Genomic DNA, 15,608 nt, shown 5'->3' on the forward strand with positions numbered 1-15,608 from the left:
TCCCACGCCACAGTGCACCTTTATCACAACTGACGAACCTACACATACACATCATTACCACCCAAAGTCCACAGTTTACATCAGGGTTCTCTCTCGGTGTCCTAGCGTGCATGGGTCTGGACAAATGTATAATGACCTGTGTCTACCATTGTGGTATCATACAGAGTAGTTTCACTGCCCTAGGAATCTTCTGGGGTCATTTCTCTATCTTTAACAGGTACAGCACATGCAGGAAGTCATTCTTTCCGTCAAGTCTGTTTCTATTTCAGAGACAATTCAAAAGCTTCTCCAGCTGTTGCAGGGACTGTCCTTGTTTTGTTTTGTTTCAAAACCTCAGAATAGGGGCGCCTGGCTGGCTCAGTGTGGGGAGCGTGTGACTCTTGATCTCGGGGTCATGAGTCTAAGCCTATTTAAAAAAAAAGAGCTTACTAAAAATAACAATAATAAACACTAAATGCAAAATAATTTATATATATTTAAAAACCAACAAACCTCAGAATAAAAGGAAGTATGTGAGCTCAGAGCAGAGAAAGGGCCAGGGAAGGGAGAACCCACTTCAGACTCAACTTCTTGTGTCCCCCATAAGCCTGGTCCTCTTTGCTCGTTGACTTCCTCCCACTGGTGTTTCAAATTTGATACTACCTTGGACTTAGTTTCTTCTCCTTGAAACAATTCATAATTAAAAGCCCCAGACACCTTTAATCCGATCTTAGATCTAATCTAGTTCATTTGCTTTGGCTTTTTAAAAATCATTTTAGGGGCGCCTGGGTGGCTCAGTCGTTAAGCGTCTGCCTTCGGCTCAGGGCATGATCCCAGAGTCCTGGGATCGAGGCCCGCATCGGGCTCCCTGCTCGGCGGGAAGCCTGCTTCTCCCTCTCCCACTCCCCCTGCTTGTGTTCCCTCTCTCGCTGTGTCTTTCTCTGTCAAATAAATAAATAAAATCTTTAAAAAAAATTAAAATTAAAATTAAAAAAATTAAAATCATTTTAAAAATGAAGACTTCCCTGCTGAGTGGAATCACCTTATAACGTATTTTCTACAAATGCTCATTACATGCTCTGAGAGGCGAGTCTGTGCTGTTTACACTGAAGAGAGTGAAACTCAAAGAAGTCAAATAACTTCCCCAGGGCTTCAGTGCCTGAAACAGTCTGACTCCAAGGATCCTGGTCTTTCCACTGCCCCAAGCTCTTTAGTGCTTACAGATCCCATTTTAAAGAGCTCCTAGGGAGACCTGCAAACCGTATTGGCTGAAGACACTAACTGCCATAATGTCTTTCTTTCCTTTGCAGAGAGAACGTTGTGGTAGACAATCTATCAGCCCCAAATGCTATCTAGCCATTCTAGGGCAGAACAACTCTGATGGTTAGTTACAAGTAGATTTAAGAGAATACAAATAATACACAACTCAAGGCCTCAAGCAGGAAACTAATATACATTGTTTATGTTGATTAATAATATTCTGAACCAATTTTCTACTAAAACCTCTACTGCAACAGACCATTAAAACTTATTTACAAAGTTCCCATTGTAGCTGAGTCTAATTCCAGCTCAACTGTTTTTAAAATTTCAGCATGAGGATGAGCTCACACAATACCAAAATTCATCTAGTTTATACTTTAAAATCAAGGGAATATATACTTCACAACTCTCTGAGACAACAGTAACCAATATTTTTCCCCACTAAAAAAAGGAATAAAATTGATGTAGTCCTGACTTGAAGCATCTCTCTACCTTCATGGAAACATACAATGACTAGAAAATAATGTTTTTATTTATTTACTTATTTATTTATTTTGAGAGAGAGAGAGCAAGCAGTGGGAGGGGCAGAGGCAGAGAGAGAGAGACTCTCAAGCAGACTGCATGCTGAGCTCGGAGCCGCATGTGGGACTGGATCCAATGACCCTGAGATCATGACCTGAGCCAATCAAGAGTGGGACGCTTAACCAGTTGAGCAACCTAGGCGCCCCTTCTAAATTATTTTAAAGCAAATCCTAGTCAGCATTTCATTTTACTTATAAATGTTTCAGCATATATCTCTATCAGGTAAAGACCTTTAAAAATGTATGAGCACCATGCCATTATCACATTTAACAAAATTGCGAATCATTTCTTATTATAATCTAATACCCAGTCAGTCACAGTCCAAGTTCCCTGATTGTCAGAAGTTTTTGTTTAATTGGTTTTTTGTTTTTTTACATTTTTATATTTGGTTTTTACATTTTGTTGTTGTTGAAATCGGGGTCCAAACAAGGTCCACACCTTGCATTTATTTATTTTTATTTATTTATTTATTTTATTTGTCAGAGAGAGATAGAGACAGAGAGCACAAGCAGGGGGAGCGACAGAGGGAGAGGGAGAAGCAGACTCCCCGCTGGGCAGGTAGCCTGATGCGGGACTTGATCCCAGGCCCCTGGGATCATGACCTGAGCCGAAGGCGGACACTTAACCGACTGAGCCACCCAGGCGTCCCCACACCTTGCATTTAGTTGATAGGTAACTTAAGTCTGTCTTAATCTATAGCATGAGCCGTCTCTTTCCTCCCCAGTTATTTGTTAAAAAATCCAGTTCATTTATCCCATTGAACTTCTCACATTCATGGTTCAGTTGATTGCCTCTTTGTGGTGCCATTTGATTTTTCCCCCATGCGGTGTTTTGTCTAAAATGGCAATTAGAGGATTGAACATTTCGGTTCAATGACGTGTGTGTGTGTGTGTGTGTGTGTTGGCAGGAAGAGGTGATTTGCCAGAATACCTCATAGGTGGTGTTGTATATTTGCTACTGTACATAATGTCTGATTATAACATTCAGATTGGTGAGCAGGTTGGGTCTCACTGGGCCAAAATCAAGGTGTAAACAGGACTGCCTTCCTTTCTGGAGGTCTAGGGCAGAATCTGTTTTCTGGCTTTTCCAGCTCCCAGAGGCTGCCAGCATTCCCTGACTCATGACCCCCTCCCATCTTCAAAACCAGCAGTGGCTGGTCAAGTCTCTCTCACCTTGCACACCGCTCTGACACTGACTCTTCTGTTTCCTTCTTCCATACCGAAGGCCCCTTGTGATTACAGTGAGCCCACTCAGATGATCCAGGATAATCTCTTTATTTTAAGGTCAGTTGATCAGCAACCTTAATTATCTCTGTAATCTTAATTGCCCATGCCTTGTAACAACATCTCTCACAGGTTCTAGGGATTAGGGTGGGGGCATCTTTGGGAGGCCATTATTCTGCCTCCCACACTCATTCTCAGTGATCTAAAGATCTGAGGGAGGGTACAGAGAGAATATTCTGAGCCACTTTCCTATACCTGAAAAAGCAAGTAGAGCATTGGACACAAACCAACTGGGCTCCTTCAGGGAGAGCATAATCACCCACTGGGTGACAACCTCAGGATGCTCTTGGATCTCAGTGTTGGTGCTGCGGGCTGGAGAACTGAGATTCTCCCCACCATCTTCTCTCATGTGTGTGATTTGTATAAACACTTGTAAAGGATGCCTCATCCCTCCTCTGAATAAATTTGTTGTGGTGAGGTTTCACCCCTCTTTGTCAAATGGCAAACATTGTTCTTAAAAAATCATAAGAATGTTTATGTAAGATTTATTTATTTTTATTTTTTTTAAAGATTTTATTTATTTATTTATAGGACAGAGAGAGACACAGCGAGAGAGGGAACACAAGCAGGGGAAGTGGGAGAGGGAGAAGCAGGCTTCCCGCCAAGCAGGGAGCCCAATGTGGGGCTCGATCCCAGGACCCTGGGATCATGACCTGAGCCGAAGGCAGGCGCTTAACGACTGAGCCACCCAGGCGCCCCAAGATTTATTTTTTAAATCTGTTTTTATTGAGGGGCGCCTGGGTGGTGCAGTCAGTTGAGCGGCTGACAGCTGACTCTTGATTTTTGCTTCAGGTCATGATTTCAGGGTTGTGAGATAGAGCCCCGCATTGGGCTTGGCACTCAGCTCAGACAGAGTCTGTTTAAGACTGACTCTCTCTCTCTCTCTCTCTGCGCCTGGGTGGCTGTCAGTTAAGTGTCTGCCTTCAGCTCAGGTCATGATCCCAGGGTCCTGGGATGGAGCCCCGCATTAGGCTCCCTGCTCAGCTGGGAGTCTGCTTCTCCCTCTGCCCCTCCCCCCTCTCATGCTCTCTCTCTCTCTCACTCTCTCTCTCAAATAAATAAATAAAATCTTAAAAAAAAAGATTCTCTCCTTCTGCCCCTCCCCCTAAAATAAATAAATAAATCTTAAAAGTTTTTTAAAAAAAATCTGTTGTTACTGCAAAAAGTAAAAAAAGAAGAAGATGGAAATGGGTTCTTGCCTGAAAAGTGAATACTATAAACAAGTTACTCAGGTTTGAAAGAAAGACTGTGGCAGCACTGATAAGGCTCTATGCTAAAACTATGGCTCTCAGGAGCCTAGGAAAAGTCTGACCAGCCACAATGTCACTGAGCATGGAGCTCAGCGTCAGTCTCCCCGGGTCTCTCATGGGGAGATGAATTGGGTTTTCTATGGACCGAGACCTACAGACCATGGCATGCAGCCTCCAACCTGACTGTGACTTCAGCCTCACATGCTGGCAGTTGTCACCCACACACGGCAGTGATTCTCTTTAATACAGCATTTCTCTTTCCATGAGACACTGCCTGAACCTTCCAAGGTGTTACGTCCCTTTATTTATTTATTTATTTATTTATTTACTTTTTAAAAGATTTTATTTATTTGAGAGAGAGAGGGAGAGTGCACGAGAGAGCACAAGCAGGGGGAGCAGCAGAAGGAGAGGGAGAAGCAGGCTTCCCCCTGAGCGGGGAGCCCGATGCGGGGCTCGATCCCAGGACCCTGGGATCATGACCTGAGCCGAAGGCAGACACTTAACCGACTGAGCCACCCAGGTGCCTTGTGATATGTCTCTTTAATCTCTTCTAAGGTGATATGTCCCTTCTCTTTAGCTTGCTCCCTGCTTAGCTTGTTGAAGGAAAAAAGATGTAAAGATTGCATTAACCTTGTGTGTGTGTGTGTGTGTGACCAATAGTGGCTCTTGGCATTTCCTACTTTTGGACAGAGCAAACCCAAGAGTTTTACTTTTAATCTTGACTAAATACGAAGAATAAATCACTTTCTGCCCTTACTTATCTCCTACCCTAGACAAACAAAGAGATAAAGATGAAAACTTAGTAGAGGGACAACATTTCACCAAAGCACTACTCCCCTTTTCCAGGCCTTCCAGAATCTCAAGATCAGGAAGGGGGAATGGGAGAGTAGGGCTGGGACCAGAAATGAAGATGTAATGCTATGGTAATTATGACCCCAAGGTGGGTGGAAGCTGAGGTCTTTTCTAGAAAAAGTTGAGGAGACCTGGATAATTTGAGGACCAAAGGGGATGGATAGAAAGGTGAGAAGGAAAGACCCAGTTCATATAGCAGTGAAATGAAAGGTCTAGATACATGGGTAAAATTTAGAAAAAATCTAGGTAAATCTTTAAAACAAAACATTAAGGAGTTGGAAGCAAGTTCTGCCAACTACATACAATAGGATACTGTTTACATATGGCTCAAGTGTATGGAAATGTGTGAAACTCATGTATGAGCGACATCTACATATGTCATAAAAGTATACAGAATTCTATGAGGATTGTAACTTAGAATTTAGAAAATTGTATTGGTTATCAGGTGAGTAGGGGACAGGTGGGATGAGGGAATGAGACCAGTGGGACGTACACAAAAGTATTGCTAATGTTTTATCATTTAGCTGGGTGGTGAATACATGGGAGTTCAATGTATCATTATTTTTGTACTTTCCATACACCTCAGATATTTGACAATACATTTAAAAATTAGGGGCGCCTGGGTGGCTCAGTCGGTTAAGTGTCTACCTTCCGCTCAGGTCACGATCCCGGGATCTGGGATCAAGTCACAGATCTGCTCAGCCGGGTGTCTGCTTCTCCTTCTCCCTCTGCCCTTCCCCCTGCTCTCAATCTCTCTCTATCTCGCAAATAAATAAATAAAATCTTAAAAAAAAAAAGCAGGACGCCAGAGATGACCACAGATTGTGTCCTCCAGACCGGTCCCTCCTCTTTGATTTTCTGGTAACTGGCCAGCCTCCTTGTCTCCCTGGCTTGTCCTGGCTCTACAGAGTACCCTGCTGGGAGTGACCGAATCCTTTCTGGGCATAGATTTGAATGCTCTTGGGCAGCAAGGTAGACTCACCAGAGACCTGTAGTCCTACAATGACTTTCCTCCAGCCCCTTATCTCAAAGCTTCGGACTCTCCCCATGCCCAAAGGGTCTGGTTGGGCCTGATCCCTAACCGGGTCTTGAGAAATGAGCGAAACAGCAAGCGCCCCGGGGGCCAGACTGTGGTAGCCCAGGTCCCCGCCTGACCCAGGCACCATAGGCAGCCCAAGAGACCTCTAGGTCTTGGCGAGAAGGTGGGAGAGTGTTTGCTGGGAGAGCTCATGCGGTCCTTCAGGCTGGATTCGGGAGTTGGAAGTGAAGAGATGGAGAAACAAACATCTACTTGCCAGAATTTTAAGTGGGCGGAGGAAGACAGAAGGAGGTCCGTCCCGGAGAGGGGCAGCTGGAGTCAGGACGGGACTGAATGCTCCAGGGGTCCCCAAGTGCTACTTCGGCCCCTGGGGGCGCGGGCTCAGATCAGTCCCCCGCATCCGACTCCTCGGCCCCCTGGGCCGTCTGCGCGCTTCCTTGGGTGCCCCGCACCGCAATGCGCGCCCTGGGGTCCAGAGAGTCCCGCGCGAAGCCAGACCTTTCGAGAGGTCCCAGAACATGTTCGGGAATAAAATTAGGACGAATGAGCTGAAAACTGACGGTGTTGCACAAGACCTGGGTCTTGTCCGCAGGGACAGACGAATCGAAAGGACACTTTCTTATTTCTTTCACCAGAATACCATCGTCGGAGGCTGCTGGGGCTCCCCCAAGCGCGAACACCCGCGGCCGTTCTCGGGGTCCGGTCATCACCCCTTTACAAATTAAAGCACCCGCAAAAGGAGGCAGAATCAAACTTCTCGAATTGGGGTGGGGGAGGGGGACGCGAGAAAGCGGAGGGTTAATTTTCTGCCTCGCGCTCGACCCAACGCCCCCACCGCCTCACTTCCCGGAAGCAGATCCCCGGCGGCGGATGCCGCAGGTCGAGCGGGAGTTCAGGGGCTGGAGGCGTCGGGAGGAGACGCCTGCGGAGCGCGCCGCGGGAGCCTGGGCCGCCGGGGAAGGGCTGGAGTCCGGCTGGGGAGGACCGAAGGACGTGGGGTTGCGCCCGGATCCCCCTCCCTGAGTGTGTGTGTGTGGGGGGTGAGAACTGTAAGCTTCAAAAAATTAATCAGAAAACAGAGAAGCGATAAATACGATCCCCCTTGGGGCGCCGGGGTGGCTGAGTCGGTTAAGCGGCTGCCTTCGGCCGGTTATAATCCCAGGGTCCTAGGATCGAGCCCCGCGTTGGGCTCCCTGCTCGGGGGGGGGGGGGGAGCCTGGTTCTCCCTCTCCTTCCAGTTCATGGTCTCTCTCTCGCTATCTCTGTCTCTCTCTCTCAAATAAATAAATAAAATCTTAAAAAAAAAAAAGATCCCCCCTCTCCCTCCAAAAAACCCCCACCTGTATCCACCAAAAGTAACCAAGGCTGTTGTCCTTGCAGAACTGGGTTTCCGGGTCTACAGAAACCATACTGGTGGGTTGTCCCACTGTTTCCCGCGCGGTGCCCCGCCCTGTGAGGTATCGCTCAGTTCAGCGGATATAAGACCCGGGGCACCGCGCAGTCAAGGTCTCGGTTGTGGGCTTGGGAGGCTCGGTCGCGCACTTCGGGAGTGAGGAGCTCTGCACAATAGAAACCTCGGCGGGTAAGGAGTCCCCCCGCGCTCGTTTGCACAGATCCTCCAAAAGCTCGGCTTCTTTCCCTCCTTAGGTCTGCGCCGGTTTCCTGAGCTCCCCTGAGCTCCCGGAGCTCCTCCCCACTCGGGACGTTTGGTCTGCTCTCGGTAGCAACTTCCAACGACAGGCGAGCAGTGGGGGATCCGCAAGCTGGGGAGGCTGCGAAGGCCGGGTGCGCACGGGAGGAGGGTGGGGCGCGCGGCCTCACAGCCTAGATCTTTCCAAACAGAGCTCGGTAATATTTCCCCACTGTTCAAGAGGGCGAAGAACTCTCGAGGAAGGAACCAAATCAGTTTCCGGGGCTCCTGAAGGTGAAGCCAGTGAGGTTGTGGTCTGCGGATAAATAGGGTCAGTGTCCATTTTATTACGAGAGACTGTGTTCCGAGGATGCCTGTAAGCCCCTGGCTTGCAACGTCAGTCTTCAAACAACAGCATCGGGCAGGGTGGGAAGACCCGGAACGGTCCGGGAAGCCCTGTATCCCCCATTAAGTGGCCAATAGAACCCCCGTGGGTTCTGTCCACAGAGGCTGGGCTGCTGTGAGTGACTCCATCCCCCCTTTTGCACACGACTGTGGTAGGACCCAGAAGGGAATCCTTGAGGACGAGTGCTGGAGGGAGGGGACGCCGGACACGGTGGCGCCTCACTGATGGCGGATCTCAGAGCGAAGCTTCTACAAGGAGGTGGGGGCCCTGGCTAATGTTGGCGAGGCTATGCCTGCCTTTACAAGGTAAGAGAAACCGATTCCTCTTCAGTCTGCGCAGGGCAGAAGCGAAAGTTCCTGTGGCCACATGAGCAGCTAAGCCTGAGCGTCCCACGTCCGAAGTGTTCCTTAAAATGTCACAAAACTTTTCAACTCTTTTGTTTAAATAAGAAAATTAACAATCACAAGTTTTAGTACCTACTTGCAAATCAAAGAAGAGTGAAATATGATGGTCGGTTCCTGGCCTGATGTTGAAAATGCACAGGTGTTTATGCCTATCAGAAAACAGAAATCAAAAAAAAATAAATAAATAAATAAAAAAAGAAAACAGAAATCAATTTCAGTATTATTATCATAGCGACAAGACAGTAAGTATACAACCATTCATAGTTATAGTAGCTCTTCAGGCTAATGGACATGACCATGGGCCAGAGCAACAGTCTCTGAAGACCAGGTACCTTAGAGGATTCCCCTGCTAGGAAAAAAAAAATCTACAAGGGCAACTTTATGAAATGCAATACTTCCTGCTTTTATGCACCTGTATTGGAAGGGAGAGCGTTTTCTTTCGTTTTGCTGAGGTCATTTTCACTGGCACTTAAGAGGCCCTGCTGATTGCCACTGAGAGGGGACTTGGCAGGCCTGGTAAGTACAAATCCACAATTTGCAAGGGAAAAGACAGGGTGGGATGGTTGTTACTAGCAACTGAGCATGGAACATACCAAGGTGTCCATCTGGAGTATAGCACAGTTTGGGACGCCGATACATAATTCTATCAAAGATATAGTATCTATGGAAAAATTTCAGTAATAGAAGGCACATCGATCTCCCACTGGTTTTTGAGCTAATTATATATATTATAAAAATACGTTGTACTTATCTTTTCACCATCACTCGTGTAATTTTTAATAGCTCTATTGGGTTATTAATGACACAAAATAAACTGCACATATATTTCTTTAAGTAAGCTCTATGCCCAACATCGGGCTTGAACTCAGACCCCAGGGACAAGAGTCACATGCTCTACCAACTGAGCCAGCCAGGCGACTCTAAACTGCACATATTTATTTATTTATTTATTTTTTTTTTTTTTTTTTTAAGATTTTATTTATTTATTTGAGAGAGAGAGAATGAGAGAGAGCGAGTACATGAGAGGGGGGAGGGTCAGAGGGAGAAGCAGACTCCCTGCTGAGCAGGGAGCCTGATGCGGGACTCGATCCAGGGACTCCAGGATCATGACCTGAGCCGAAGGCAGTCGCTTAACCAACTGAGCCACCCAGGCGCCCTAAACTGCACATATTTAAAGTGTACAAACTGAAGCCAGCGCTGCAGTCGAGGTAGTAAACATAGCTTATCAGCCCCCAAGTGCCCTTTTATAACCCCTACCTCCCACTCTCCTGTCCTTCCCACCACCCTGAGCCACGGTTGATTGGTTTTCTGTCACTATAGATTAATTGGCATTTTCTAGAAATTTATACAAATGGATGCGCTCCCCTTATACAAGTAGCTATGATATGTACTGTCTTTTTGTCTGGCTTTTTCCACTCAGAATAATTATTTTGAGATTCATTCATGTTGTGGGTACCCATAGTTCTCTCCTTTTCCTTGCTGAGTAGGCTCCCATCATATGGACAACCCAAATTTGTTTCTGTTAGTGGGCATTTGGGTTCTTTCTAATCACATTCAGGTACAGGTCTTTGTAGGGACTTAGGTTTTCATTTTTCATGGGGAAATACTTAAGTGTGAAATGGCTGAATCATATGGTCAGTGTTTGAAACTACCAAACTCTTTTCTAAAATGGTTGTATTTCTGTTTCTGCCAGGAACCTATGAGAGTTCCATTTTCTCCGTATCCTCACCAGTAGCTGGTATAGTTAGTCACATTAGCCATTAAAATAAGTGTGTAGTGCTAGCTCATTGTCGTCGTTTTTTTTTTTTTAAAGATTTTATTTATTTGACAGAGAGAGACACAGCGAGAGAGGAAACACAAGCAGGGGGAGTGGGAGAGGGAGAAGCAGGCTTCCAGCGGAGCAGGGAGCCCGATGCGGGGCTCGATCCCAGGACCCCGGGATCATGACCTGAGCCGAAGGCAGACGCTTAACGACTGAGCCACCCGGGCGCCCCTCATTGTCGTTTTAATTGGCATTTCCCTAATGACTTAGGATGTTGAATAATATTTCATGTACTTACTTGCTCTCCATATATCTTCTTTGGTGAAATATCTGTTCAAATCTTTTATCCATTTTTAAATTGGGTTTTCTGTTTTCTTATTCTCCCCTTCCAAGAGTCCTATATCTAATCTAGATACAAATTATTTATCAGATATATCATTTGCAAATATTTTCTTCTGGTCAAGGACTTGTATTTGAAAATACAAAAGAATGAATTCTTTTAACGGGTGTCTTTCAAAAAGATGTTCTTAAAATCCAATGTATATTATTTTTTTTCTTTTACGTAGTGTGCATTTAGTAACATCTCTAAAAAAATGTTTGCCAAACCCAAGGTAAAAATATTTTCTCCTATGTTTGCCTCTAGAAGTTTTGAGGTTGAGAGGCTGAATATATAAATGGACACTGGCCAGACCATATGTAAGCACAGAACTCTTTTTTTTTTTTTTTTAAGGAGAGAGAGGGCATGTGAAGGGGTGGGGAGGGAGAGGGAGAGAGAGAATCTTAAGCAGGCTCCGCCCCCAGCACAGAGCCCCACAAGGGGCTGGATCTCACGACCCTGAGATAGTGACCTGAGCTGAAATCAAGAGTTGGTCACTTAACTGAACCACCCAGGAGCCCCTAAACACAGAACTCTTGACCCACAATGTGGCAGCAACCACCCCTGGAAGCCAAACCACAACCCTCGCAGCAAAAGTGGTCAGGACTTGATTTTTTTCTTTTTAATTTTAAGATTTATTATTTATTTGAGAGAGAGAGCGCGCACAAGGTTGGAGGTGGGGCCAAGGGAGAGAGAAACTCAAGCAGACCCCACACTGAGCACAGAGCTGACGAGGGGCTCCATCTCAGGACCCTATCATGACCTGAGCTGAAACCAAGAGTGGGTAGCTTAACTGACTGCCCCACTCAGGCGCCCTAGGACTTAGTTAATAACTTCCAGCTTTTCTGATATTTGTCTCCGCTTCCAACTCAGAACGAAACAGAGAAAGCTAAACAGGCTCCCAAACCGTCACAGAAGATGTACCACTTGTAGTAAGCTCACTTCCAGTTTCCCTAGAAGACCAATCTCAAATCAGAGCATCCCTGAGCCTCCCCTCTCTCTGTCTCTCTCACTATAAAGCTTTCCCATTCCTCTGCCTGCTTTTGAGTCTCTGCCATCACAAGTGATGGTGGCTGACTCCCTTGTTACAGTGAGCTCTCCATAAATAGCCTCTCATTATTGTCATTTGGGCAGTATTCGCTTAGTTCCACATAGTCTTAGGTTTTACATTTAGGTCTATGACACATTTTAAATACATTTTTGTAAATGGTGTCAAATATGAATTCATTTCTTTCATATGTGGATATCCAATTGTGTCAATCCTATTTGTTGAAAAAAATTAACACTTCCTATCCGTATGTATGTGGGTCTATTTCCAGACTCTTTATTCCATGAATCTATTTATTTGTCTTTATACTGGTTCTACACTATCATGGTTACGTAACTGTATAATAAGTTAATTAATTGAAATCAGTTGATGTTAGTATTCCAGTTTTATTCTTCTTTGAGAGGGTTAAATCTTTAAAATATCTTATATATTTACCCTTGTAGTTACCATTTCCAGTGGTCTTCCTTGCTTTGTGTATATTCATTTTCCAACTAGTATCATTTTCCTCTTGACTGAAGACTTTCTTCACCATTTCTTACATTGCATTCTTTTTTTTTTTAAGATTTTATTTATTTTTTGACAGAGAGAGAGACAGCGAGAGAGGGAACACAAGCAGGGGGAGTGGGAGAAGGAGAAGCAGGCTTCCCGCAATGCAGGGAGCCCAGGACCCTGGGATCATGACCCAAGCCGAAGGCAGACGCTTAATGACTGAGTCACTCAGGCACCCCTTACATTGCATTCTTAATAAATTCTTTCAGCTTTTATATGTCCGAGAAAGTTTTTATTTCACCTTCTTTTTTGATTAATTTTTAAAATTGAGATGAAACTCACATAACAAAAATTAATCATTTTAAAGTGAACAAGTCAGCAGCATTTAGTACATTCACAATATTGTACAACCACCACCTCCATCAAGCTTCAAAACATTTTCATCACATCCGGATAAAACCCAATTGAGGAGCTACTTACCATTCCCCTGTTCTCCTAGCCTTTGGCAATCAACCATCTTCTTTGTTTCAATGATTTTATCCATTCTGGATATTTCTCATAAATGAAATTTTATGATATGTAGCTGTCTTAGTTCAGGCTGCTATGACAAAAATACCATAGACTGGGAGGTTTACACAACAAATGTTTATTTATCACAGTTCTGGAGGCTAGGAAGTCCAAGATCAAGGTGCTGGCAGATGTGGTATCTGGTGAGGAAACTTCCTGGTTTGCAGACAGCTGCCATGGTGGAAAGAGCAGAGAGAGAGGAAGCAAGCTCTCTTCTCTCTCTTCTTACAATGACACTAATCTCATCATGAGGGCGCCACTCTAATTACCTCTAGTTACCCACCTGCTAATCCATCCCAATAGGGGTTAGGGTTTCTTTTTTTTTAAGATTTTATTTATTTATTTGACAGAGAGAGACACAGTGAGAGAGGGAACACAAGCAGGGGGAGTGGGGGAGGGAGAAGCAGGCTTCCCCCAGAGCAGAGAGCCCGATATGGGGCTTGATCCCAGGACCCTGGGATCATGACCTGAGCCGAAGGCAGACGCTTAATGACTGAGCCACCCAGGCGCCCCGGGGTTAGGGTTTCAACATATGAATTCTAGGGGGACATAAATATATGGTAAATAACAGTGATCTTTTGTGTCTGGCTTTTTTCACTTGGCATAATGTTTTCAAGGTTCATCCGTGTTGAAGCATGTATCAGTACCTCATTCCTTTTTTTATTGTTATGTTAATCCCCATACATTACATCATTAGTTTTTGATGTAGTGTTCCATGATTCATTGTTTGTGCATAACACCCAGTGCTCCATGCAGAACGTGCCCTCTTTAATACCCATCACCAGGCTAACCCATCCCCCACCCCCCTCCCCTCTAGAACCCTCAGTTTGTTTTTCAGAGTCCATCGTCTCTCATGGTTCGTCTGCCCCTCTGATTTCTCCCCTTCATTCTTCCCCTCCTGCTATCTTCTTCTTCTTCTTTTTTTTTAACATATAATGTATTATTTGTTTCAGAGGTACAGGTCTGTCTGTGATTCAACAGTCTTGCACAATTCACAGCGCTCACCATAGCACATACCCTCCCCAATGTCCATCACCCAGTCACCCCATCCCTCCCAACCCCCACCACTCCAGCAACCCTCAGTTTGTTTCCTGAGATTAAGAATTCCTCATATCACTGAGATCATATGATACATGTCTTTCTCTGATTGACTTATTTCACTCAGCCTCATTCCTTTTTAGGGCAGAAAAATATTCTATTGAATGGATTGTAGAATATTTTGTTCATCTGTTCATCTGCTGATAGACATTTGAGTTATTTCCACCTGTTGGCTATTGTGAATAGTTCTCCTATGAACATTCATGACCTATTTGAATCTGGCAGATTTGAGTACCTGTTTTCAATTCTGTTTGGTATGTACTTTAGAGTAGAATTGCTGGGTCATATGGTAATTCTATGTTTAACTTTTTGAAGAATCTCCAAACTACTTTCCACAATGGTTGCGTCATTTTGCATTCTCACCAGCAGTGTATGCTGATCCCAATTTCTCTAAATCCTCACTGACACTTATTTCCTTTTATCACCACCATCATCATCATCATCACCATCACCATTCTAATAGGTGTGAAGTGGTATCACATTGTGGTTGTGGTTTGCATTTCCCTAATGACTAATAATATTGAGCACCTTTTCATATGCTTAATGGTCTTTGTTCCTCTTCTTTGGAAAAACATCTGTTCAAGTCCTTTGTCCATTTAAACAATTGATGGTCTTTTTGTTATTAACTGAATTTTTGAAAGGTATTCTCCCTGGGTATAGAACTCTAGGTTCATAATTCTCTTTTTTTCTTTCATTGGTTTAAAGATGTTGATCCATTATCTTTTTGCTTTGTTTCTGACAAAAAATTCTAACGTCATCCTCTGTTCTTCTTTGTGTGATGTATCTTTTTCCTCTGGTTGCTTTGAAGATTTTCTCTTTATCTTTGGCTTTAATCAACTAAATTTTGATGCACTTTGGTGTAGTTTTCATGTTTCTAGTACTTGGAGCTTGTTGAATATCTTGGATCTTGATCTTAATTTTTTACAAGTTACATCAAATTTGGAAATTTTCCAGCCATTATTTCTTTAAAAATATTTTTGTTGTTTTAGACAGGAAAGTAGTCTGGTCCCTGGTATTCTGTTCTGTCTGGGAAGAAGTCTCATATATGTAGTTTTGAAAGTCAAAGTTTCATAAGACATAGTGAGAAAATCAGTGACCCTTTACTCTGCCTCCTTCTTCTGCTCTCTAGGCAACCTCTTGCCTCTTTGGCTTTTTCTTTCAGCAATTTTAAATATATTTCTAAACAACATGCTCATGCTCACACATCTCCCCTGCCCCTTTTAGATACTGTCTTTTTCCAGAGCTGATGATCTCGCTCCCTCACACTTCACTACCCTTTCACACTTCACTACCCTTTCTCTCCCCACATCCTGCCACTATGATGATATCATCATTTCTGATCAGAACAATATTCAGAGTTGATAACATTATGACTGTCATTTTGTTTACAGCTATGCCATATCATGGCTTATGGCTATGTTTTCTCTTTTATACTATTTTTCATTTTAAACTTAGAGTTATTGTCTTATCTTTGTGTTTACATATTTTCCTAAGTCCCTATTACTCATCCACCCCCAAACTCTCTACCTCTTCAGCTGACTAACTCATTAAGCAGTCCATCAGTTGTATAGTCTCACGTGCCA

General features: G+C 44.3%; 1 protein-coding gene across 11 annotated transcripts in view; it reads left to right on the top strand.

The window, feature by feature from the left end:
* Positions 1-15,608, top strand: part of LOC118527085 (schlafen family member 5) — a 46,659-nt gene that overhangs the window by 6,849 nt on the left and 24,202 nt on the right. Inside the window, exons 1-4 of one of the 11 annotated variants that reach the window (XM_036078689.2) lie at positions 7,672-7,985; positions 8,088-8,206; positions 8,383-8,586; positions 11,091-11,143. The exons of 1 other annotated variant lie outside the window; for it this stretch is intronic. In XM_036078689.2, coding sequence (XP_035934582.1) covers positions 11,142-11,143 — 2 coding nt within the window. In that variant the 5' untranslated portion in view covers positions 7,672-7,985; positions 8,088-8,206; positions 8,383-8,586; positions 11,091-11,141. Of the gene's footprint in view, positions 1-7,604; positions 7,986-8,087; positions 8,207-8,382; positions 8,587-11,090; positions 11,144-15,608 lie in introns of those variants that run through there. 9 more of the 11 variants (XR_013444412.1, XM_078063696.1, XM_036078693.2 and 6 more) reach the window with 9 other exon arrangements.

This window comes from Halichoerus grypus, chromosome 2 (assembly GCF_964656455.1).
Source record: "Halichoerus grypus chromosome 2, mHalGry1.hap1.1, whole genome shotgun sequence".
Lineage (NCBI taxonomy): Eukaryota > Metazoa > Chordata > Mammalia > Carnivora > Phocidae > Halichoerus > Halichoerus grypus.